General features: G+C 47.7%; 1 protein-coding gene across 2 annotated transcripts in view; it reads right to left on the reverse strand.

Annotated features, from left to right (window-relative positions):
- Positions 1-217: 217 nt before the first annotated feature.
- Positions 218-22,975, reverse strand: part of VPS53 (VPS53 subunit of GARP complex) — a 72,760-nt gene continuing 50,002 nt past the window's right edge. For both annotated transcript variants that reach the window (XM_087883458.1, XM_087883459.1), the window contains exons 18-22: positions 18,389-18,537; positions 17,964-18,033; positions 12,839-12,976; positions 8,325-8,429; positions 218-3,328 (exon numbers count right to left, since the gene is read on the reverse strand). In XM_087883458.1, coding sequence (XP_087739584.1) covers positions 3,158-3,328; positions 8,325-8,429; positions 12,839-12,976; positions 17,964-18,033; positions 18,389-18,537 — 633 coding nt within the window. In that variant the 3' untranslated portion in view covers positions 218-3,157. The remainder of the gene's footprint in view (positions 3,329-8,324; positions 8,430-12,838; positions 12,977-17,963; positions 18,034-18,388; positions 18,538-22,975) is intronic.

The following is a 22,975-nucleotide window of genomic DNA, read 5'->3' on the forward strand; positions in this document are numbered from 1 at the left end:
TTTTCATTGGTCACGTGGATTGATACAGCCGCCCGTCTCGCCTGGGAGAGACCAGGACAAGAACAAAAAGGAAGAGAACGAAAGAGGAGAGGAAGAAATGACAAAAGAGGAGAATAAGAACAAAATGGCCGCCGAGCTCAGTCTTAACCCGGTGTTCCCCATCCTTTTACCTTGAGCGGAAAAAAACCCCAACAAATGGAAGCCAAACTCATCAAGAGACCGGAGAATCCACTTTATTAACAGGAAATGTACAACTTGAGGAGTCTTAATTATTAGCCAGAAAGGGTGAGATAAATTAGGCAACCGTTTAAAATCAATGGGAAGGAAGGAAGGGAGAGAGGGAGGGAGAGATAGATAGATAGACAGACAGACAGATAGATGATGGAAGGAAGGAAGGAGGGAGGGAGGGAGGGAAGGAAGGACGGAAGGAGAGGGAACAATAGAGAAGAAAGGAAGGAAGGAAGACAGACAGAAAGATAGAAAAAAGGAAGAAAAGGGGGAGGGAGGGATGGAAAAATAGGGAGAGAGAAAAAGAAAGAAAGAAAAAAGGAAGGAAGGAAGAAAGCAGAGGGATGGAAGGATGGATGGAAAAATAGGGAGAGAAAAAGAAAGGAAGGAAGACAAAGAAAGACAGAAAGAAAGAAAAAAAGAAAGGAAGAAAGGAAGGGGGAGGGAGGGATGGAAAAATGGGGAGAAAGAAAAAGAAAGAAAGAAAGAAAGAAAGAAAGAAAGAAAGAAAGAAAGAAAGGAGGGGGATGGAAGGATGGATGGAAAAATAGGGAGAGAAAAAGGAAGGAAGGAAGGAAGAAAGAAAGAAAAAGGGGAGGGATGGAAGAATGGTGGAAAAATAGGGAGAAAGGAACAAAGAAATAAAGAGTGAGGGAAGGAAAGGAGGAAGAAAGAAGAAAAGAAAGAGGGAAGGAAAGGAAGGGAGAAGAGAAAGAACAAACAAAAGAAAGAAAGAAAAAGGGAGGGAAGGAAAGGAGAAGACATTACTATTTACAAGGCAGGAGGTTTCTCAAGAGGGCCCCCCTCCTTCCTGTTTGTTCAACCCTCCTGCAATCGGATGGCACAACCAGAGGAGGAGGGGGGAGGGAGGGACGGAGGGAGGGGAAGGCCGAGATGCCAGCAGGCCGGATGATCTCTTGGGAGGCCCCTCTTGCCCTGCTCTCCATAAAAACCAGGCAGGACCCGGTTACACCTTCCTCGATTAGATTTTTTTTCCTTTCGCAAGCCAACCTTGGGCAAACATTGCTCACCCTGGATGGCAACCCAACCCAACGGGCCAAGGGCAAGGCACCCTGCCCCACTTCCTGGGGACGTCAAGGGCCTTTGGCTTTGAGGGTGCATGCATGGGGAGGGGTGGGGGGAGGGAGGTCAGCAACTGGCTGTCTGCGGGCCTCCCTCAAACCCCCAGAACTTGCAAACGGGATCCACCTCCGAAGGCCCCTGAAGGAAGAAAACCCCTCGCCTTTTTCAAAAAAAAAAAACACACACACGCAAACTCCAGCAGCTGCAAGAATTTTGGGGAAGGAAAATGAACCTCTCTCTCCGCGTCCCCCCCCTCTTGGGAGGTTTCCTGTTTTTAATGAATGCCCCGATTTTGTAGGGAGTGAAATTTGTGGGGGGGGGGAGGGGGGAGAGTGGGGGGAGTGATGATACCCTGGCTAAAAATTTGGAGTGCAAGATCTCGAATGCTTCCCGAAGCTTTTGTCTCTGGAAAGCAGGAAAGGAAAAATGAGAAATCCGGGGTGGTTCCAGATCCCAGAAATTCTCAGGAAGGAAAAAAAAAGTTATCTTTAAAAAAAAAAAAGATCCAGGAATTCAGGAACAAAACAAAAAACAAAAAAACAACAACTTTGTTCCGTTCGGGACAAATGAAGGGCAGAGGAAGCAAAAATTAAAAAGAAAAAAAAACACACACACACACATAACAGCAGGCAGTTTTGAAAAGCACACAGAGAGACACATGCAAAGAGCACGGAAAGATCCAAAAGCTGGGTGCAAATCCGGAATGTTTTCATCCTGGCAAAAACCAGGTAGCTAATAAAATGTGGCTGGAGGAAAGGGAGGTTTTTATTGTTTGGAGCGGATCCAAGGTAGGTGAGATCCGGATGAATCTCGGCAGAGATTTTGGCTCGGGTCAAGTGAGCCGGTGGAAAAAGAGACAAGAAGTTTAGTTTCTGCTCTCCGAATTGCAGAAAAATGGGAGATTTGGGGGTGATGGTGGGGTGTTTAAAGGATCGCCCCACCAATGGTGGGGAGATAGGGGTAGAAGGAACCCAATAAGGAATTATTAATTTGTCAAGTGGGTTTATCAAGTGGGGGGCTGATGAATGAAACGTAAATTGAATTTTGCAGCTTTTTTTTTTTTTTCCTGAAATTGACTATGAAATTTCCCGGAATTGATTTTGAAATTGACTGAAATTTCTTCTGGAATTGACACTTTCTGAAACAGGCTGGGCCCCAATGAGTTTTGTTCTGAGCTACGTAAAGACTATCTAGGTCCCTTTTCCCCCCGCACAATCTTGTCAATTTTAAACTCTGTGGACTTCCAACTCTCAGAATTCTGGGAGTTGGAAGTCCACCTAGTTGAAAGTTGCTGAGGTTGGGAAACAATGTTTTTAGGTAACGAAGCAGAAAAAAAACCGTCACAGAGTTACGCCGGAAAACAGCTCGGAGAAAAAAAAACACCCACGGAAAGAGGAAGGAGCGAGGGGGTCTACGAAGAAGGAGAACCCTCTGTTCCTGGGGGAATTTTTTTTTTTTTTGCATTCGGAATATTGCAAAAAGGAAATTCCAACACGCCCAGAGACACAGATCAACCATCGTACAAGGTTACCTCTTAAAATATAAAATTAACCCTTGCAAAAATATCAGGGATCTCATATCTTGAGATAAGACCTTGGAAAATTATCAACTTCCTGCCAAAGATTAGGACCATCGTGCGATTTGGGGTGTACTTGACTTCATCGGGGAGACCAGACAGACAGACTACGGGGGAAGCCGGGATGCCGGAGACAGCTGGTGGCTGATTTCCGCTATCCGGAAGGCCCTCGATGGGGTAGGGGTACAACCTGCCACGAACGATTTAAGTTTGGACCGCGATGCCTTCAGCAGCTGGAGAAGAAGAAGAAGAAGATGGGCTAGGGAGCAGCTAGAGTCTCTTCTTGATCAGTTTTTCCAGTTTGCGGATACGGGAAGATTCCTGCTCGGGCGTGGGGGCCGCCAGGGAGACGCAGCCGCCGGTTTCGGCGCCCGAGGGAAGAGCCGGGAGCCTCTGACGGAATAAGTCCAACATGCTACTTTGCTCGCTTCGCTTGAGACCCTGTGGAGACACGGAGGGTGGGGGGGGGAGAGACGGACAGAGGGAGGAAGAGGAGGTGGTCACTATAGGCCAATGATGGCTAACCTTTTCCAGACTGGATGCCCAAAGCGTGTGCATGCGTGCCCGAGCCCCCAAAATGCAATGCATGCATGGCCCCCCCGTGCATGCGCCCCACCCCGTGCATGCACATGTGTGTGCACACGTACCCCCGTACGTGCCCCGCCCCATGCATGTGAGGGCACCTACCATCTGGAACGAGCTCCCCCCCAGAGATACGGAGGATCCCGGATCTGCGCACGTTTCGTCGTGCTCTCAAAACTTTTTTTATTTCAGCAGGCTGGCCTGGCCTAACTCTCCTCTTTTAAATTTTTTAAATCGTTTGATTTGTTTTATAAACTCGGTGTTTTAATCTGTGTTTCGGCCAAAATATTTAATAATTTTAAGGGACTTTTAATGTTTGTATTATCTGTATTTTATCTTGGCTGTTCACCGCCTTGAGTCCTCCGGGAGTAGGGTGGTATAGAAATTTGATAGATAGATAGATAGATAGATAGATAGATAGATAGATAGATAGATAGATAGATAGATAGATTAAATAAACAAACAAACAAACAAACAAACAAACAAATAAATAAATGTGCAAATTTTATTTTATTTATTTATTTATCATATTTGTATACTGCCCTACTCCCGAAGGACTCAGGGCGGTGAACAGCCAAAATAAAATACAGAGACATACAAAAGTTAAAAACTATTAAAAACAGATTAAATAATTTGGGCTCAAAAAATTAAAAGCATCCAATTTATCTAAAAAACATTTAAAACCCAATTTAAAAGCCAATTTAAAAGGGAGAGTTAGGCCAGACCAGCCTGTTGGAATAAAAACGTTTTTAGGGCGCGGCGGAAGATGCGTAAGTCTTGGATCCTCCGTATCTCCAGGGGGAGCTCGTTCCAGATGGTAGGTGCCCCCACAGAGAAGGCCCTCCCCCTGGGAGCCGCCAGTTGACATTGTTTGGCCGATGGCACCCTAAGAAGCCCCTCTCTATGGGAGCGAACTGGTCGGTGAGAGGCTACTGGTGACAGAAGGCGGTCTCGTAAGTACCCTGGTCCTGAGCCATGGAGCGCTCTAAAGGTGGTAACCAAAACCTTGAAGCGCACCCAGAAGACTACTGGGAGCCAGTGCAGCTCGCGCAGGAGGGGGTCACATGGGAGCGCCACATCGCTCCCGTCACCACCCGCGCGGCCGCATTCTGGACCAATTGGAGCCTCCGGGTGCTCCTCAAGGGGAGCCCCATGTAGAGAGCATTGCAATAATCCAGGCGTGAGGTGACAAGGGCGTGAGTGACCCCTGCATGCGCCCCACCTCCCACGCATGTGTGGCAGAGACCCGATGTCCAGCTGGCCAGCGGGAGGCAAACACGCACGCGCAACAGAGCTAAACTGGGGTGATGACTTGCGTGTCCATAGAAGAGGGCCTGCGTGCCACCTGTGGCACGCGTGCCATAGGTTCGCCATCATGGCTACAGGCAAAACTCAGGAGCCACATTTGGCTTCAGAGCTTGAGCTATCATGGGCTTTGCAGTAAACCAAGGCTGTGGTTTATTGTTTCGTGATGGATTGATGGAGAAGGCCATACAGAAAGAAAGAGGATAAGGGGATGATAAAGGACAGGTTGCGTCCCTGCAGAACATCTGGAGGCATCTGGAAGGCATGTCCCAGAACAGGAGTGTCAGGTTTCGATGCTATCTCAAAATAAATGAATTTCCAAACTGCCGATCTTTGAGGAAATTTTCTCTTTATTGAGGATAGTGATCTGTCCCTGGCTCTTTCGCGGTCAGCACTGACCTTTGCCCCCCAAGCCCTCCCTTTCCGATCCCCAATTCTCTGCATCTCATTGGTTATCTTCCAAGCCACTCTCCTCATCCCATCTCCGTCAGATCACAGGAATGTTCCCCCCTCCTCCCATCTCCAAGGAAACAGAATCTTCAAAGGAATTAAGTAGGCAAAAGTTCAAGCTTCTCCTCTCTTTTCATATGTCAGCGCTGGAACGCTGACATCAGGTGGGTTCTAAAATTTTTTACTACGGGTTCTGTGGGCATGGCTTATTTTGTGGGCGTGGCTTGGTGGCGGGGGTAATGTGACTGGGTGGGCGTGGCCAACTTTTTTTTTTTACTTTTAAAAGCATTTTTTCTACAACCTTAAGAGGTTGCAAAAAAAAATGCTTTTAGAAGCCTCTGACGATCAGGCAACTCAGCGGGGATCGCCAGAGGCTTTTAAAGGCAATTTTCCCTACAACCTCTTCGGCCAAAGAGATTATAGAAAAAATGCTTTTAAAAGCCTCTGATGATCCCAGCTGAGCCACACGATCATCAGAGGCTTTTTTTTTTTAACTTTTAAAAGCATTTTTTCGGCCAAAGAGGTTGTAGAAAAAATGCTTTTAAAAGTAAAAAAAAAAAAAAAAAAGCCTCTGATGAGGTGGGCGAGATAAGCGAGCGGCGACCAGGCTGGGACCGGTTCGGGGGGAGCGTGGCCAGCCAATGTTATTACCGGTTTTCGGAACTACTACAAATTTTTACTACCGGTTCATGCGAACCGGGAGCAACCCACCACTGTTCCAGAGCCTGGAAAGCGTGTCCTAAAACATCTGGAAGACATGCCTTCAGAACATCTACAAGATGTACCTCCAGCACAACTGGAAGACACACCTAGAATATGTGGAAGATGTGCCTCTGGAACATCTAGAAGACATGTCGCAGAACATCTGGGAGACATAGCTCCAGCATGTCTGGAAGACACACCCCATTACATCTGGAAAACACTCCTCTGGAACAGCTGAATGACATGCCTCTGAGCATCTGGAAGATGCACCTCTAGATCATCTAGAAGATATGTCCCAGAACATCTGGGAGACATACCTCCAGTATGTCTGGATGACACACCCCATCACTTCAAGACAGGTCTCCTGAATACCTTGAAGACATGACCCAACACATCTGGAAAATACAACCAAAACATCTGGAAGATGTGCTTCCAGAAGATCTAGCCTGTCAATAACATCTGGATGGCGTGCCTCCAGAACATCTGGGAAAGACAAGCCCCGACACACTAAAATGTGCCTCCAGAACACAGGGAAGACAACCAAAACATCTGGAAGACACAACCCAGGACATCTGGAAGAGATGCTTCCAGGCACACCTCAGGATAGCAAATGACAGAGACGTTTGAGAGTCTCATCCTGCAAAGCCACCATGATACTTAAAAGGGACGTCAGGAAAGCTGAATTATACCGAGTCTAAATGTTTCTAAAACGAAGCTTATCAGGGCAAAGTCAGACTGTCTTGTCTTCTTTTTATCCAGATGTGCTAGAAGAAGAATCAAACTGGTCCCAGATAATCTAGGTCCGTGATGGCGAACCTGTGGCACGCAAACTCAGCTGCTTTTGGGCCTTCAGGGTCCACCAGAAGTAGGGAAACAGGGTGTTTTCTGCGTCCGGAGGGCCTCAGGGGTTGGGTGGGGAAGGCCCATTTTTCTCTCTCACTACTTTACTTTACTTTTACTTTTATTTGATCTGTATACCGCCCTACTCCCGAAGGACTCAGGGCGGTGAACAGCCAACAATAAAATACATACATGCAAAATTTAAAAAGCAGAAATAAAAAATCGAATTAAATAGTTTTGGCCCAGACAAATTAAAACCCCAATCAATTTAAAACAAATTTAAACTTTGAGTATTAAAAATATTAAAAATTAAAATTATTAAAATTGTTTAAAAAGAAGGAGAAGATTTAGGCCAGGCCGCCTGGTAGAATAAAAAGGTCTTTAGAGCGCGGCGGAAGGTGCGCAGATCCAGGATCCTCCGTATCTCCGGGGGGAGCTCGTTCCAGATAGTAGGTGCCACAGAGAAGGCCCTCCCCCTGGGGGCCGCCAGTCGACATTGTTTGGCCAACCGCACCCGAAGGAGCCCCTCTCTATGGGAGCGTACCGGCCGGTGGGAGGCTATTGGTGGTAGTAGGCGGTCCCGCAAGTACCCAGGTCCTGAGCCATGGAGCACTTTAAAGATGGTAACCAAAACCTTGAAGCGCACCCGGAAGACCACTGGGAGCCAGTGCAGCTCGCGCAAGAGGGGTGTTACATGGGAACGCCATGTCGCTCCCATTACCACCCGCGTGGCCGCACTCTGCGCCAGTTGGAGCCTCCGGGTGCTCCTCAAGGGGAGCCCCATGTAGAGAGCGTTGCAATAGTCCAGGCAGGAGGTGACGAGGGCATGAGTGACCGTGCGTAACGAGTCCCGATCCAGAAAGGGACGCAACTGGCGGATCAGGCGAACCTGATGAAAAATCCTCCCGGTCACGGCCGTCAAGTGCTCTTCTAAAGACAGCCGTGAATCCAGGAGGACGCCCAAGTTGCGCGCCCTCTCCGTGGGGGCCAATGATTCGCCCCCAACTAGGCTCCAGAGCCTTTCTAGGAGTCTGGGGAGAGCGAAAACAGCCTTCCCCACCCCCCCCGGAGGCCGGAAATGGCCTGTTTGCCAACTTCCGATGGGACCGGAAATGGGTGGGACCAGAAGTTGGCAAACGGGCCGTTTTCAGCCTACGGAGGACCTCCGGGGGGGGGGAGGCCATTTTCATCCTCCCCAGACCCCTAGAGAGGCTCTGGAGCTTGAGGACAGCAAAAAATGGGCCTTTTGGTCCTACCGGAAGTTGGCAAAGTGGCCGTTTCCAGCCTCCGGGGTGGGGGGGGAAGGCCGTTTTCACCCTCCCCAGACTCCTAGAAAGGCTCTGGAGCCTGGTGAGAGAGAAAAACGGGCCTACCGGGTCATCGAGTGCCAGGAGCGTGTGCCACCCCCACCCCCACCCCGCTCCTGGCACACGATGGGAAAAAGGTTAGCCATCACTGATCTAGGTCCTTCAACACCCATCTTTCCCATGGTATGCTCCAGAGAAATAGAACAGCACTGGCCTTTCTTGCTGCCCGCTTGCCCTGGCGCCCAACTCACCTTCATCTCCAGAATCTTCTGGAACGTGTCAGTGGTGCAGTCGGAGAGGAGTTTGATGTAGTTGTCCACAAAGACCACAGCGGGCTCATGAGGCGCCATCACGACCTGCAGGGACAGAAGAGCAGCTGATCAGAAGAGCCGCGATGGCACAGTGGTTATGTTGTGGCTCCGTTACCTGAGCCTGTGTCATCGGCAGGAGAGGACTCCGAGAGTGAAGGAGAGGAGTTGGCAAGGCCTCCCTCTCCAGGACCCTCCTCTCTGGCAATGCCTTCGGTGTCCGCCGAAGGGCAAGAGATAGGGCCGGGGCCAAGCACGTCCACGCAGCCACAGGTGGACAGTGATGAGGGTAATGAGTCTTGGCTGGATCCACGCCAGCGTCGCAGAGATAAGCGCGCGCAACAGAAAAAAAGGCGTGTCTGAGATTAGGCTGAGTCACTGGACCACACCCCACAGGGTATAAAAGGGAGCGTGGTGGCCAGTCAAACCTTGTGACGAACAAAGCTGAAAGCTTCCACGCCATTCTGCATTGCCGGACTTCTTGCTATAGACTTTGCTGGATTATCTCTGGACTTGATTGACTCCGTAATTATTGAGCTGTTTCTTTTGAAATATCAGAAGTGGGGAGAAGTTATCTCTCCTCTTCGTAAATAATAAACTCTTGGCAGGCAGCCACTAGGTTGTTGCCATGTTCCATTATCATAAGGAAAAGGATTTTGCCGGCTGGTTTGGTCTTTCACTCTTGAATGTCTGTTGGTGTGTGTGCGTGTGGTTGGGGACAGAACAGGTTAGAATGCAGGATTGCAGGCAAACTCTGCCCTCTGCCAGGAGTTCGATCCTGATCGGTTCAAGATTGACTCAGCCTTCCATCCTTCTGACGTGGGTAAAATGAGGAGCCAGATTGTTTGGGGGAAAATATGCTGTAAACCTCTTAGAGAGAGCTGTAAAACTGGCTGGAGAATTCTGGGAGTTGAAGTCCACAAGTCTTCAAGCCAAGTTTGAAGACCCCTGCTCTAAACAAAACCATTTTTTAAAAAAAGGATTTCCTCTCTAAAATAACATCCAATCTGGGTTTTTTCTGCCTTGGCTGCACTTTTGTCCCTGTGCCAGCCAGCAAAGTAAAATTAAAAATACAAGTGGTCCTCAACTTATGACCACAACTGAGCCCAAAATTTAAGTTCCTAAGTGAGAAATTTGTTAAGTGAGCTTTGTCCTCTTTTTGCCACCTTTCTCGCCAAGAGTTGCTAAGGGGATCAGTACAGTTGTTAACTTAGTAAGACGGCAGTTGAGTCAATCCAGCTTCCCCACTGACGTTGCACGCCAGAAGTTTGCAAAAAGTGACCACGTGACCCCGGGACGCTGCGACCGCCATAAATATGAGCCAGTTGCCAAGCGTCTGAATTCTGATTACGTGACCGTGGGGGATGCTGAAACGGTCGTAAGTGTGAAAAACGGTCCTAAGTCACTTTTTTCAGTGCTGTTGTAACTTCAAATGGTCACTAAGCAAACTGTTGTAAGTCGAGGACTCCCTGTATGGCTTTTAAGGGGCTTAATTCTAACTATGTGAGAATTACAGACAGACAGACAGACAGACAGACAGACAGACAGATACATGGATGGATGGATGGATGGATAGATGGATGGATGGATGGATGGATGGATAAAGTCATCCATAGTTGACCATAGATGGATGATAGGTAGGTAGATGGGTGGATGGATGGATAAATGGATGGACAGATGATAGATGGATGGATGGATGGATGGATGGATGGATGGATGGATAGATAGATAGATAGATGGATGGATAAATGATAGATGGATAAATGGATAGATAGATAGATAGATAGATAGATAGATGGATAAATGATAGATGAATGGATGGATGGATAGATGGATGGATAAATGATAGATGGATAAATGATAGATGGATGGATAAATGGATAGATGATAGATGGATAAATGATAGATAGATATAGATGGATGGATGGATGGATGGATGGATGGATGGATGGATAGATAGATAGATGGATGGATGGATGGATGGATGGATGATAGATAGATGGATGGATGGATAGATGGATAAATGATGGATAAAGATAAGGAGATAAGGAGAATCCAAGACCTCCGTGCCTTCCGCCGTTCCCTTAAAACTTTCCTTTTCCAACAAGCCGGGCTGGCCTAACAATGCCTTTTAAATGATTTTAAATTTATATGTTTCTTAAATTTTTGGCCAAATTGAAATATTTCCTTTTAATTTGTTCTTAATGTTTATATTATGTGTTTTTATCTGGCTGTACACCGCCCTGAGTTCCCAGGAAGAAGGGTGGTATATAAATTCGAAGTAAAATAAAATAAAAAAAAATAAAAATAAATGGATAGATAGATGATATAGATAAATGATAGATGGATGGATGGATGGATGGATAAATGATGGATAAATGATAGATGGATGGATGAATAAATGGATAGATTGATAAATGGATAGATAGATGATAGATTGATAGATAAATGATAGATGGATAAATGATAGATGAATGGATAAATGGATAGATGATAGATAGATAGATAGTTGGATGGATGGATGGATGGATGGATGGACAAATAGATAGATAGATGGATGGATGGGTAAATGATAGATGGATAAATGATAGATGGATGGATAGATGGATAATTGGATAGATAGATGATAGATGGATGGATGGATGGATGGATGGAAGGTGATGAAATCCAAACAATATGTTTATGAAGGTTCTCCGTCATCCAGGTCATGGTTGTCCCCCAGGGGCTTTTTTTCAAGAGGCAACTGGAGTTTCTGGTTTTTTCTCTGAAGACATTTTGCTTCTCACCAAGAAGCTTCTTCCGCTCTGGCTGGAGGATGGTGGGGGGAAGGGAAGGATTTATATTCCTTGCAGGCAGCTGGTCATTTATAATCAATCCTTCCCTTCCACACCATTCGGTCAGAGCAGAAGAAGTTCCTTGGATGAGAAGCAAAACATCTTCAAGGAAAAAACCAGAAAAGTCCACTTGCCTCTTGAGAAAAGCAATTTTGGAAGCTCTGGCCGTGTTTCCCCCATCCGGTTCCAGCCTCTTTCTGATTTTCCAGGAAAAGCTTCTGTCTTTCGGCATCCTGGAGGCCAAACCCCGAATTTGAGAAGCTGCTCTAGACGGGGGGGTTTGGTGGGAGGGTGGGAAATGCAAGGGTCGATTTCCTGCAACCCCTCCCTGTCCCCACCCAGGCAGGCACGAAGCAGCTGTCACCAGCCTGGCCTAGGATCTAATTGGAAATGCCGAAGGAAAACCCATCCTGGGAAAAGCCGAAAAGCCCTCAACTCCGGAACGGGGAAAGGAATTTGGGGAAGGACTCTGCGCTCGGTTGCCTTTAAAAGTGAGCGACAGCTCGAGACGCCCCGCGATTAGAATGGAGAGGAAGGGGAGAGAGAGCCAGTTCGGTCTAGTGGTTAAAGCAACAAGCTAGAAGCTGGGAGATGGCGAGTTCTAGTCCTGCCTTAGGCATGAAAGCAGGGTGGTGGCTTTGGGCCAATCACCAGGAGACGGTGAGTTGTAGTCCCAGTTTAGGCATGAAAGCCGACTGGGTGAGTTTGGGCCAATTAGCAGGATGTGGTGAGTTCTAATCCTGCCTTAGGTTGGGTGACTTTGGGCCTATCACCAGGAGACGGTGAGTTCTAGTCCCACCTTAAGCATGAAAAGCTGCTGGGTGACTTTGGCCCAATCACCAGGAGATGATGAGTTCTAGTCCCACCTTAAGCATGAAAGGCTGCTGGGTGACTTTGGCCCAATCACCAGGAGATGGTGAGTTCTAGTCCCACCTTAAGCATGAAAGGCTGCTGGGTGACTTTGGGGCAATCACCAGGAGATTGTGAATTCTAGTCCCGCCTTAAGCATGAAAACAGGCTGGGTGACTTTGGGCCTATCACCAGGAGACGGTGAGTTCTAGTCTCGCCTTAAGCATGAAAACAGGCTGGGTGACTTTGGCCCAATCACCAGGAGATGATGAATTCTAGTCCCACCTTAAGCATGAAAGGCTGCTGGGTGACTTTGGGGCAATCACCAGGAGATTGTGAATTCTAGTCCCGCCTTAAGCATGAAAACAGGCTGGGTGACTTTCGGCCAATCACCAGGGGATGGTGAGTTCTAGTCCCATGAAAGGCTGCTGGGTGACTTTGGGGCAATCACCAGGGGATTGTGAATTCTAGTCCTGATTTAAGCACGAAAGCCAGCTGGATGACTTTGGGCCAATTATCAGGAGACGGTGAGTTCTAGTTCCACCTTAGGTATGAAAGCTGGCTGCTCACAGGGTTGTTGTTCTGGGGAAAATAGGAGCAGGAAGAAGTATTAGATACGTGCGCTGCCTTGAGTTGTTAAAAACAATAAGGGAAACAAACAAACAAATAAACAAACTCTGCCCTATAAGGTGGCTTCAGGCAGGTAGCCAGTCGCTTCCTTCCTCGGGAATTCTTTGGAGGGCAAGATGGTCTAGAAGCAAGAATAAGGTCTACCTTGAGGATCATCTCGGCCCGCGTCATGCCCTTGACCACGATCTTCGTGTAGCTGGCGGGCGCCTTCCTCACCACCTGCGAGCCGATGGACGGCAGGTCGAGCAGGACCATTTTCAGGGAGTGAGTGTCCAGCAGCAGCTGAAGCAGATAATAGGAATGATGATGAAGTGATATTTTACATACTAGCCCCTAGTACAGTGTTTCTCAACCTTGGTAGCTTGAAGATGGGTGGACTTCAACTCCCAGAATCCCCCAGCCAGCAGCGCTGGCTGGGGGATTCTGGGAGTTGAAGTCCACCCATCTTCAAGCTTCCAAGGTTGAGAAACACTGCCCTAGTAAATAAAGTGAAAGCAAACTTCACTCCCTATTAGCACTGATGATGTTACCTAGCTGGGTCATAAAATGTCTGCAAGAAAACAAACAAGCTCAGAGAGCACCATGGATCCCACATCCATCCATCCATCCATCCATCCATCCATCCATCCATCCATCTCTCTCTCTTCCTTCCTCGCTTTCTTCCTTCATTCACGGATGAAGAGATCATCGTTTTATAAAAGCACTAAAGGTAAAGGTTCCCCTCGCACATATGCGCTAGTCGTTCCCAACTCTAAGGGGCGGTGCTCATCTCCGTTTCAAAGCCGAAGAGCCAGCGCTGTCCGAAGAAGACGTCTCCGTGGTCATGTGGCCGGCATGACTCAACGCCAAAGGCGCACGGAACGCTGTTCCCTTCCCACCAAAGGTGGTCCCTATTTTCCTACTTGCATTTTTTAACGTGCTTTCAAACTGCTAGGTTGGCAGAAGCTGGGACAAGTCACGGGAGCTCACCCCGTTACGCGGCGCTAGGGATTCGAACCGCTGAAACTGCCGACCTTTCGATCGACAAGCTCAGCGTCTTAGCCACAGAGCCACCGTGTCCCTACATAAAAATAAATAAATGAAAGCACTACAGGCTGTCAAATAAATATTGTTAAGATACCCATGCCCGGAATGACTGTGAATTAAATGGTGGAATGCAATAAGAAAAAATATATATATATTCTTTGTCCTCCTGCACTTGTAAGCCACAGCCCGGGTGTGTGTACGTGCACAGATCAATGTGGATTGTAAAACAATTAAAGAGACTATAAATAGCTACCTGTTGGGAAACTGAAACTGGTTTTCGTTAACTTTTAAGTGAAATAAAACAAGGAGTAGCAGGATGTGAGGTGACACTCTCTCTTTCTACAGGGAGTCAAATTTAGGTAGTGTGGGTTTAAATCCTAACGTACGTCTGGCATTAATCTTGTCTGGGTATGCACAGGACTTCAAGATGAATTTGATATAGGTAGTCCTCGATGTGAAGTTTCCAAAAGATGCTCTAATTAATTCATGAGCTATGAGCCAAACTTCAAAAGAAATACAGTCATTTATTAGGAGCACCATTTCGGCAATATTCGGATGCAGTTAGAACTAATCCCACATAGATTTACGTTCCCCTATGACCCTGTCTCTCCCCTCCTCCCTGGCCATGTCATAAATCACATTCTCCAATTCATCACTTTGGCTGGCTGTGAAACCCAACACCCTCCGACTGATTGCGGTAAGAAAGCATCTATGGAATGTAGCTTCAGTTAGGGAAATCAATCAGCTCTATCAGTTCTCCTTCCCTCCTGCTCATGGCAACTTGAAAGCTTTGCAAGTTGACACTCGACTTATGACCGCAACCCAGCCCAAAACTTCTGTTGCTAAGTGAGACAGTTGCAAAGTGAGTTTCGCCCCATTTTTAGGATCTTTCTGGTTACCACTGTTAAGCGAATCACCGCGGTTGTTAACTGAGCAACACGGTTGTTAAAGCGAATCGGGCTTCCCCCATTGACTTCGCTTGTCAGAAGGTCGCGGAAGAGGATCACGTGACACTCCCCGGGAACATTCTGCGATGGTCATAAATATGAGTCAGTTGCCAAGCGTGCGAATTTTGATCCCGCGACATCTGTGGGGATGCTGCCACAGTCATAAGTGTAAAAAAAAAACAGTCATAAGTCACTTTTTGCAGTGCCGCTGTCAGGGTGGATTTGATTTAAATCGAGTTGATTTAAATCACAATTTAAATCATGATTTAAATCACTAGTAAAAAGGCTTGATTTAAACCAACTCGATTTAAATCATAATTTTTAAAGAGCAACTGTCATCTCTGCTACTCCTTTGACCCACCGTTGACTCACCGATAGTCCCAGTGTTGCAGAATATACAGCCTCCTGCTACGTAACTAAGCTCCATTTCATGCTGAAGAAACTAAATTACTTATGTATCTTAAATAGAAAACTATCTTACGATAGATGTTTACCCCAAAAGCTTTTTATTAAAATAAATTCAATTTAAATAAAAAAAATTCGATTTAAATAAAAGAAATCCAATTTAAATAAAAAAAAAACTGTTTTTTAAATTTTTTTTAAAAAATCATTGATTTTTATCCACCCTGGCCGCTGTAACTTCGAACGGTCACTAAGCGAATGGTTGTAAATCGAAGACTACCTGTATTATAACTTTTTCACGGTGTTTCTCTACCGTGGCAATTTTAAGTTGGGTGGACTTCAACACCCAGAATTTTCAACAAATTTTGGATGCGCCACCCGAAGACTTTCGTCATGAAGTCGTCCCAGTTACCAACTTGGGTAGAGGTGCCAGGCTGATTTAATTCATTCCTTAAGAGTTTCTCCTGTTTCACCTGAAACCTCTCTAATCAGAATGTTTCGTGACCCATCTAGGTAATATCATCAGTGCTAGAAGGGGGGGGGAGGAGGAGGAGGAGGAGAAGAGGGAGCATTGTGGGGCTCCTTGGTGCTCTCTGAGCTTGCTCGTTTTCTTGCAGATGTTTCATGACCCAACTAGGTAACATCATCAGTGCTAGAAGGGAGTGAGGTTTGTGGAGAGGAGGAGGAGGAGGAGGAGGAGGAGGAGGAGGAGGAGAAGAAGAAGAAGAAGAAGAAGAAGAAGAAGAAGAAGAAGAAGAAGAAGAAGAAGAAGAAGAAGAAGAAGAAGAAGAAGAAGAAGAAGAAGGAGAAGAAGAAGAAGAATTGTGGGGCTCCTTGGTGCTCTCTGAGCTTGCTCGTTTTCTTGCAGACGTTTCATGACCCAACAAGGTAACGTCATCAGTGTAAAGGAGGGGGGATTACGGAGTGGAAGAGAGGAGACCGGGGGGGCGGGAGGAGGAGGAAGACTGTGGGGTCCTTAGTACTCTCCGAACTTGGTGGTTTTCTTGCAGATGTTTCATGACCCAACTAGGTAACATCATCAGTGCAAGAAGGGAGTGAGGTTTGTGGGGAGGAGGAGGAGGAGGAGGAGGAGGAGAAGGAGAAGGAGAAGGAGAAGGAGAAGGAGAAGGAGAAGGAGAAGGAGAAGGAGAATTATTGTAGGGTCCTTGGTGCTCTCTGAGGTTGCTCGTTTTCTTGTAGACGTTTCATGACCCAACTAGGGAACATCATCAGTGCTAGGAGGGAGGAGGAGCTGCAGGGAGGAGTGGGAGGAGGATGACCACAACCACCACGGTGTGGTCCTTGGTGATCTCTGAACTTGATTGTTTTATTACAGACGTTTCATGACCCAACTAAGTAACGTCATCAGTGTAAAGGAGGGGGGATTACGGAGTGGAAGAGAGGAAACCAGGAGGGGGGAGGAGGAGGAAGACTGTGGGGTCCTTAGTACTCTCCGAACTTGGTGGTTTTCTTGCAGACGTTTCGTGACCCAACTAGGTAACATCATCAGTGCTTGATGGTTGGCCTGGTATTAATCCTGGGGTTAATCTCTGCATATCTGAGTGCTGATCCAACAATCCAACAGTAAACGATCCCCCAATCTCCAAGGACACTCCCACCAACACTGACGCGGCAAGGATATCAACAGGGAGCAAACCCCGCTCCCTTCTAGCACTGATGACGTTACCTAGTTGGGTCATGAAACGTCTACAAGGAAACCCCCAAGCTCAGAGAACACGAAGGACCCCTCAGATAGAAAACACATGTCTTGCTGTGATTTTCAGCGTGTTCAACAAACTCAGACGGCTGAAAAACATTTTGAGAAGGATCGAGCCACCTCCCGCCGTGTTGTGACCCCGACTCTCGAGCCTGTCCTAACAGAGGAAGAGGACTCAGAAGGCGATGGGGAGGAATTGACAAGGCCTCCCTCTCCAGGACCCTCCTCTCTGGCAATGCCTCAGGTTCCATCCGAAGGCCAAGAGGAACAGCCTGGGATATGCCAGGAGGAAAGCATATCAGATAGGGAGCGAGGATGATGAATCCTGGCTTGATCCCAGGCAGCGTCGGAGGGAGACGCGTTTGCAGCAACGAAAGAGGCGTGGGAGGGCCCGAGGTTGAGCTGAGTCACTGAGCCACACCCCACAAGGAATAAAAGTGGGTGTCAGCACTTCAAGCTGCATTTACTCTAGTGCTGACATAAGGAGGAGAAGCGGAGGCGTCTGGAAAGGGACGTTTGAGTTTTCACCTACTTATTTTCCCTGGAGATAATATCCCCTAGGAGATGGGATGGGAGGGGGAAAATTCCTTTGAGCTGGAGCAGTAGATTAGGGGTAGAGTGACTTGGAAGATGGCCAATGAGTGCAGAGGAGTGGGGAACGGAAAGGGAAGGTTTTGGGTCTGGAAGTCAGTGTTGGCTTCAATGGAGCCAGATTTAGAATGTCGTGCTTAATAAATAGGAGTTTTTCTTCAAAGACTTTGTTTGAAACGCAATTTATTTGAGATGACCTCGAAACCTGACAGTGGGTGGGATTGCTCTTCAGGCTTTGTGACGGTCAAAGTTAAAAACCTGAGAGTCACATCGCGTTACCTGAAATCTGGCTTGGGCATATTTGGATCGGACCTTGGCTAAACTCTTGCTTCGTGGATTACTTTTTTTGCTACTGGACCAGACTGAGGATAAACTCTCTCTCGCTTACTGTGAGTGAAAACTGACTTGGCGGGCATTTTGCAGTTTAATGCCAAAACTCTTATCTGCAAGGGATTTTAGTCTGATTGCATAATAAAACCTTGGCAGGCTGCCTGGTTGTGTGTTTGCCTGTGTGGGGGAAGGGAGGACAGAAGACACCGGCTATTTCCCAACGACCCCTTCCTCAGATTTAAACTTGGATTCTCACCTGTTCAGCCCCCACCATGCTGATCGGCTTGCACTTGAAAAGGTGGTTAATGAACTTGGGGATGAAACAGCTGCAAGAAAGAAGAGAAGAAACGAAGAGGATACATTTCCCGTGAAGCTTAAAAGGAAAAACAGATTTTTCTCATCCAGTATTTCTCGGTCTTGGCCACTGGGTGGACTTCAATTCCCAGAATTCCCCAGCCAGAATTCCCCAGAGGGGTTGGTTCAGCGCGAATGGCCGACATGCGTGACTGCCATTCACTTAAATGGAGCAAGCGAGGGTGAGCGCACACACGTGATCGCTGGACACGGTTTGCAAATTGTTTCTGCAGCCCCGTTGCAAATCCCTCACAGCCCACCGGTGAGTTGCGGCTCACAGGTTGGGGACCTCCTGCCTTAGGCTGAAAACCCGAGCGAGGGACTCACTTGGCAAACTTGATGCAGAACTGGGTGAAATACTTCCGGGTGGAGGCCAAGTTGTCCCGGATGATGGGGACGTTCTGCTTAATGTGCAAGATGACCGATGTCACGTAAGGGCTCTGATCTCCCACGTGCTCCACGTTTTGCCACTGCATCTGTCGAAGACCGTAACAATTCTAAGATTGTATTTTGTATTTTGTAATCTGTTCCACGCTCTGATGCTAAGGAGTTCTGCTTCCCCTCCCCACCTGAAAAGAAATCTGTTCCAAATGCAAAACACAAGCAGAGGAGAGGAGTTTCACTTTCACTTTCAAAGCAGCAACCAGGGGATAGGATAGGGGAGGCTGAGGGAAGCAAGGCTGAGGGAGAGAAGGGGATAGCATAGGGGAGGCTTCTGTGGGCCACATCTGAGGGAGAGAAGGGGATAAGATAGGGGAGGCTTCCGTGGGGCAAGGCTGAGGGAGAGAAGGGGATAGGATAGGGGAGGCTTCTGTGGGCCACGTCTGAGGGAGAGAAGGGGATAGGATAGGGGAGGCTTCTGTGGGGCAAGGCTGAGGGAGAGAAGGGGAGAGGATAGGGGAGGCTTCATGAGGCAAGGCTGAGGGAGGGAAGGGGAGAGGATAGGGGAAGCTTCTGTGGGGCAAAGCTGAGGGAGAGAAGGGGAGAGGATAGGGAAGGCTTCATGAGGCAAGGCTGAGGGAGAGAAGGGGAGAGGAGAGGGGAGGCTTCTGTGGGGCAAGGCTGAGGGAAAGAAGGGGACAGGATAGGGGAGGCTTCCATGGAGCAAGGCTGAGGGAGAGAAGGAGAGAGGACAGGCCAATCGTAACTATTCATTAATTTTCAAGCTGTAAGTGTCGATTTATCAAGCCCCATCACATAGTTTCGTAGTGAAGCATGGATATCCAGCTAGTACTTTATAATTCAATAAAAAATGTTTGACTGTCAAACAATTATAAGAAAAGTAAGAAGGAGACAGCTCGACCCAAGCTGGGACAGTTAAGAGAATAACTTCAGGCATCCCCAGGCTGCCGCATTTAGGGGATAAACTATTATTATACGTATTAACGCTATTATAATTCTCTGTTCACAGCCATGTGGCGCCACAGCTGCCCGTCCTTCGGCTGGCACTGGCCTCCCTTCACATTGAGGTCATCCTTAAAAGCTAAGATGTCATAATGTAGCTTTAAAGAATTATTTATTTATTTGATTTTTATCCTGCTTTTATTTGCAAGTAACTCAAGGCAGAAAACATATCTAATACTCCTTCCTCCTCCTATTTTTCCCACAAAATCCCTGTGAGGTTGGTTGGGCTGAGAGAGTGACTGATGAGAGTCACCCAATTGGCTTTCATGCCTATGGCAGGACTAGAACTCACCGTCTCCTGATTGATTGGCCCAAAGTCACCCAATCGGTTTTCATGCCTAAGGCAGGACTAGAACTCACGGTCTCCTGGTGATTGGCCCAAAGTCACCCAATCGGCTTTCATGCCTATGGCAGGACTAGAACTCACCATCTCTTGGTTGATTGGCCCAAAGTCACCCAATCGGTTTTCATGCCTAAGGCAGGACTAGAACTCACCGTCTCCTGGTGATTGGCCCAAAGTCACCCAATCAGCTTTCATGCCTAAACCGGGACTAGAACTCACCGTCTCCTGGTGATTGGCCCAAAGTCACCCAATCGGCTTTCATGCCTATGGCAGGACTAGAACTCACTGTCTTCTGGTTGATTGGCCCAAAGTTACCCAATCAGTTTTCATGCCTATGGCAGGACTAGAACTCACCATTTCCTGCTTTCGCTCATAAGGCAGGACTAGAACTCACAGTCTCCTGGTTTCTAAGCTACGGTAGCACCTTAATTACTACACCAAACTGGCTCCAAACTAGTACGAATGTGCAGATCCAGGCAATGTGGCCGTTTGCAACTGACTGATGAAAATTTAGACAATGCCCAAACTTTCCAGGTACCATCCAATATTTTTTTCGTATGGCACCCAGTATATGAATAACCCCTTGGGACCTCCACCGCCAGTTTATGCCATAATCTTCCAACTATGATTTTCAGGCCTTGATGCTTTTTGATCTTCTTCAATTCATTGTCTTCTATTCTACAATCCCTGGTATTTCCCGCATCAATCAATTACACCGATTATTGTTATTTTTAAAAATCCTTCACTTCTTTGCAAGGAGCTTTGGAGACGCATACAAGTCCCTTGCTTTTCCATGTGAAGCATATTCACAGCAACCTTGTGAGGAAATCGAGGTGAGGTCGGCCGGAGCCTAAACTTTTTAAATCCTAAATTTAAACGTGCATCCTAACCTCCTTACAGGCAGTCCTTGACTTACAACAGTCCACTTTGTGACCGTTTGAAGTTACGACGCTGAAAAAAGTGACCTAGGACCGCTTTTCACGCTTACGACCGTCCCCCACCCCCTCCAAGATCACATGATCAAAATTCAAATGCTTGGAAACGGATTCGTATTTGCGACGGCTGCAGGGTGACAAGCCAAGTCAATGGGGAAGCCAGATTCCCTTAACGACCTTGCGACTAACTAAACAACTGCAGTTGTTTCTGCACTTCACAACTGCACTTCACAGCTGTGCCAAGAAAGGTCGTAAAATGGGGCAAAACTCACTTAACAAATGTCTTCACTTAGCGACAGAAATTTTGGGCTCCATTGTGGTCGTAAGCCGAGGACTCCCTATACCCGTGATGGCAACAGGTGGCACACATAGCCATATCGGTTGGCACGTGAGCTCAGCTCTGGCACACTTGCCAGCTGATTTTCGGGCCTTCTGGGCCCACTGGAAGTCGGCAAACAGGCCATTTCTGGCCTCCGGAGGGCCTCCAGGGAAGTGAGGAAGGCCATTTTTGTCCTCCCCAGGCTCCTAGAAAGGCTCTGGAGCCTGGGGAGGGCGAAAAATAGGCCTACCGGGCCCGCCGTGCCATCACATGCCAAAAGCGAGGGAAGCACGGGGGGTGGGGGGGTCACGCACACATGCGCGGGGGTGGGGCGCATAGAATTATGGGTGTGGGCACATGCGCGCGCAACCCCCCCCCCGCGCTTCCCCTTGCTTTTGGCACGCGACGGCAAAAAGGTTAGCCATCACTGCCCTGTACTATCTAATTGAACCTCTGCGCAGCAGCGGAAAAAATGTTTTCCCACGGTGACGAGATGCCCGCTTAGCGTAAGGGGTTTCAACCGGGCTGCGTGAGAATTCCCACATCCAAAAACTCCTTGATTCCTCTTCGAAATCAAACTGCCCTGCTAATCTTATTGAAGCGTGTGATATTCACCTCTGCGTGTCGACAAAAAAAAAAAAAAAAAAGCAGGTGAAAGAGCCCAAGGGCGACGGGCTGGGAAAAGTAAATAAAAACCAAAATCTTATCTTTAAAATATGTATTCGGCGTGAATCAGGTTTTCACCCAACTACGTGCGGGTTCGGGCGCACTCACCGAGCCAGGACAACCAGAGGCGATGAAAGAACAAAAGTTAAAAAAAACAACAAAAAAAAAAGGGCACAGCTAGAAATATATTAAGTCTCTTCCATTGTTTCTCAACCTTGAGAACTCGAAAGACGGGCGGACTTCAACTCCCAGAATTCCCCTGCCAGCATGGGGTTGTGCGTTTCGCCCCTGCTGAGATGGGAAAACTGATTGTTCCAATTAAAGAGAAGGAAACATCTAGTTCCGTGATGGCGAGCCTATGGCACACGCGTGCCAAAGGTGGCATGCAGAGCCCTCTCTGCGGGCATGTGAGCGGTTGCCCCGGCTCAGTTCCACCGTGTATGTGCGCGCGCCTCCCGCTGGCCGGCTGATTTTGGGGTCTCTGCTGCGCATGCACAGGGCGCATGGGGAGATGCGTGCGCATTGCATTATGGGTTGTAAGTGCAGGGAGGCCTACTAGGCCCAAAATTTTGTTGTTATAGAAACGGCTTGAAACCTTTAGCAATATAAAGCCAAAGGTTGAGGCTGTAACTTATTTTATTGCATGAAAAAAAGTTGGAAGTGTGGTGTGGTGTGGTGTGGTGTGGTGTGTGGTATTGTATTGTATTGTATTGTATTGTATTGTATTGTATTGTATTTATTTTTAAAATTTTTATACCGCCCCCTCTCCCGAAGGACTCGGGGCGGTGAACAGCCAAAATTAAAAAACATACAATATAAACATTAAAATACTTTAAAACATAATTAAATCTATATTGGCTTCCCCCAATTTAAAACCCCTTACCCATAAAATTAAACCAATTAAAAAATTTTAAGTCAGCCTGGCTTGCTGAAATAAAAAAGTCTTCAGAGCCCGGCGGAAGGTCCGGGATCAGTCGTATCCCTGGGGGTAGCCCATTCCAGAGGGCGGGTGCCCCCACAGAGAAGGCCCTCCCCCTGGGGGTCGCCAGCCAACATTGCCTGACAGACGGCACCCTGAGGTGTCCCTCTCTGTGGGAGCGTATTGGCCGGTGGGAGGTTATCGGTGGCAGAAGGTGGTCTCGAAAATAACCGGGCCCTAAGCCATGGAGCGCTTTGAAGATGAGAACCAACACCTTGAAGCGCACCCGGAAGACCACTGGAAGCCAATGCAGCTCGCGCAGGAGGTG

The sequence above is a fragment of the Pantherophis guttatus genome, chromosome 1, assembly GCF_059756535.1.
Source record: "Pantherophis guttatus breed Tessera chromosome 1, ASM5975653v1, whole genome shotgun sequence".
Lineage (NCBI taxonomy): Eukaryota > Metazoa > Chordata > Lepidosauria > Squamata > Colubridae > Pantherophis > Pantherophis guttatus.